The following is a 2,720-nucleotide window of genomic DNA, read 5'->3' as shown; positions in this document are numbered from 1 at the left end:
GGGTGGGTGAGTTGGAGGAGGCCTTGGGAGCGTTTTGGGGTCTGGGGAAGCCCCTTGGGAGTGTTGTGGGGTGAGGGACAATGGGGGGCTGTGGCAAGGGCAGAAGTGTTTTGGGGTCTGGAGGAGCCCCTTGGGAGCTTGTGTGGTTTGGGAGGGTGTTGAGGGGCACACGGGGTGCCAGGGGGTGCATAAAAACCAAACCAATCTCCCTGTCCCCCCCAGTTTACACGGTCGTGCTGCACCTCAAGAACGAGCTGAACCGCGGCACCTTCTTCATGACGCTGCAGAACCAGCCCGTGGCCTTGAGCCTCTACCGGCAGGTGAGGGCAGAGAGACCCTGCCCCCTGACCCCCTCCCTGCCCTCCCATGTCCCCCCGGGCGCTCCCCCCACCCCTGACCCCACCGTGCCCCCAGTTCTGCCGGCACCAGGAGCGGGACACGCTGAAGGATCTGTACAACCAGGACGACAACCACCAGGAGCTGGGCAACTTCCACGTGCACTCCAGCTACTCCGAGAAGGTGAGGATCCCACCCGGGGGGCTGGGGTCTGAGGGTGCTCCCTGCCATCCCCCTGGCGTGTCCCTGTCCCTGTGTGGGGGTGACATGTCCCTGCTGTGTCCCAGCGGATCGAGGGCCGCGTGGCGGCCCTGCAGAACGCCCTGGACGAGTTCAACAAGGCCAGGAACGACTTTGCTGCCAAGGTGAGAGGCTGGGACAGGACCCTGGGCTGGGATGGGGATCCTGGGGCTGGGATGGGGATCCTGGGGCTGGGATGGAGATCCTGGGGCTGGGATGGGACCCCCAGGCTAGGCTAGGAACTTCGAGGCTAGGATGGGGATCCTGAGCCCAGGACAGGGATCCCAAGGCCAGGACAGGGACCCCGAGGGCAGGACAGGGACCCCGAGGCTGGGACAGGGACCCCAAGGGCAGGACAGGGACCCCGAGGGCAGGACAGGGACCCCAAGGGCAGGACAGGGACCCCGAGGCCGGGACAGGGACCCCGAGGCTGGGACAGGGACCCCAAGGGCAGGACAGGGACCCCAGGGTCACTGCTGTGTCCCAGGCCACTGAGGAGCAGATCAAGCTGCTGCGGCTGCAGCGGCACCTGCAGGAGGACTTTGACAAGCCCTACCTGGACCTGTCCCTGCACGACACCGTGTCCACCCTCATCCTGGACGGCCACCACAAGCGGGCGGAGCAGCTCTACCGGGAGTTCAGGATCCCCGACAAGAGGTGTGGGGGGCAGGGGGGGCTGGGGAGGGGGACGGGGGGCTTGGGAGGGGGCTCTCAGCTCCAGGAGCCCCCCTGACCCCCGTGCCCAGGTACTGGTGGCTGAAGATCAATGCCCTGGCCACACGGGGGGACTGGGAGGAGATGGAGAAGTTCTCCAAGAGCAAGAAGTCGCCCATCGGGTACCTGGTGAGAGCTTTTCCTGCTTGGGGGGGCCACCAGGCCCTCCCCTCCACGCCCTCCCACCCTGTTCCTTCCTCTGTCCATGCCCTGCTCTGTGTGCCCCCAGCCCTTCGTGGAGGTGGCTGTGAAGCACCACAACCGATACGAGGCCCGCAAATACGCCCCCCGGGTGCCCCCCGAGCAGCGGGTCAAGGCCTTTGTCCTCGTGGGGTGAGTCTGGGGGGACCCTGGGGGGCCATGGGATGTGGTGGGGGTCACACAGGGTGGGGGTCACATGGGGTGGGGTCCCTCATGCAGCAGCACTGGGGGTTTGGGGGTCCCGGGTGGGTGTGGGGGCACCGTGAGCTGTGTCCCCGCAGTGGGGGTTGGTGGTTCAGGCGTGGGGGGTTGTGGGGGTGCTGTCCCACCCGTGCCCACGCTGTGGGTGCCCCCCAGGGACCTGGAGCAGGCGGCAGAGGCGGCCATAGAGCACAAGAGCGAGGCCGAGATGAACCTGGTGCTGTCCCACTGCTCTCCCGGCACCGACGGCGCCCTGGCCGAGAAACTCACCCGGGCCCGGGCACAGCTGCTCAAGAAGTGACCCGGGGGCTGCAGGGACCCCCCCAGCCCCTCACACCGCCCTGCTGAGGGGTCTGTACCTGAGGGGTGGGGATGGCACTGAGGTGTCCATGTCCTCTGGCAGCTGCTCCCAGCACAAATTTGGGAAACAAAGCACGGCACCAGGACCCCCAGCCTGGGGGCAGAGGACCCCCACCCTGCCGCCACGGCCCCTCCCTCCCTGTTCAATAAAGAAAAGAGCTCCCATTGCTGTCTGGTCACAAATGCTCAGCAGCCCCCGGTGGGTCTGGGGGGATTCAGGGGGCACACTGGGGTCCAGGAAGGGTTCCTGGGGCAGGCCCTGGGGGAATGTGGAAGGGTGGGGCACTGGGGGTCCCAGAGGGGTCCTGGGGAGACACTGGGGGTCACTTGGGAGAATCCCTGGGACCCTCGAAGGGGTCCTGTGGGGGTCATTCAGGGAGGACACTGGGGACCAAGAGGAGTTCCAGGAGGGGTTCCTGGGGCAGGCCCTGGGGGAATGTGGAAGGGGAGGCCTCGGGGTGTCCCCAGGGGTCCTCAGGGTGTCCCCAAAGGCCTCGGGGTGTCCCCAAGGGTCCGCAGGGTGTCCCCAAGGGTCCTCAGGGTGTCCCCAAAGGCCTCGGGGTGTCCCCAAGGGTCCTCAGGGTGTCCCCAAGGGCCGGGGGGGGGTCCCGTCCCCGCAGTAACTCCCGTGTCCGCCAGGGGGCGCCGCGGAGCCCCCTCGGCCCCGC

At 67.5% G+C, this 2,720-nt stretch overlaps 1 protein-coding gene across 1 annotated transcript in view; it reads left to right on the top strand.

The window, feature by feature from the left end:
• The window catches only part of VPS16 (VPS16, CORVET/HOPS core subunit), a gene marked incomplete at its 5' end in the record, with an annotated part of 8,125 nt that extends 6,037 nt beyond the window's left edge, over positions 1-2,088 (top strand). Inside the window, 7 exons of the mRNA XM_027911374.1 lie at positions 182-320; positions 415-519; positions 624-701; positions 1,064-1,233; positions 1,323-1,419; positions 1,520-1,623; positions 1,849-2,088. Coding sequence (XP_027767175.1) covers positions 182-320; positions 415-519; positions 624-701; positions 1,064-1,233; positions 1,323-1,419; positions 1,520-1,623; positions 1,849-1,993 — 838 coding nt within the window. The remainder of the gene's footprint in view (positions 1-181; positions 321-414; positions 520-623; positions 702-1,063; positions 1,234-1,322; positions 1,420-1,519; positions 1,624-1,848) is intronic.
• Between the last annotated feature and the right edge of the window lie 632 nt (positions 2,089-2,720).

Source organism: Empidonax traillii, unplaced genomic scaffold, assembly GCF_003031625.1.
Source record: "Empidonax traillii isolate 1590-97213 ecotype Southwest subspecies unplaced genomic scaffold, ASM303162v1 scaffold8132:size8951, whole genome shotgun sequence".
NCBI classification, from domain to species: Eukaryota; Metazoa; Chordata; class Aves; order Passeriformes; family Tyrannidae; genus Empidonax; species Empidonax traillii.
This window is presented reverse-complemented; position numbering and strand designations above follow the sequence as displayed.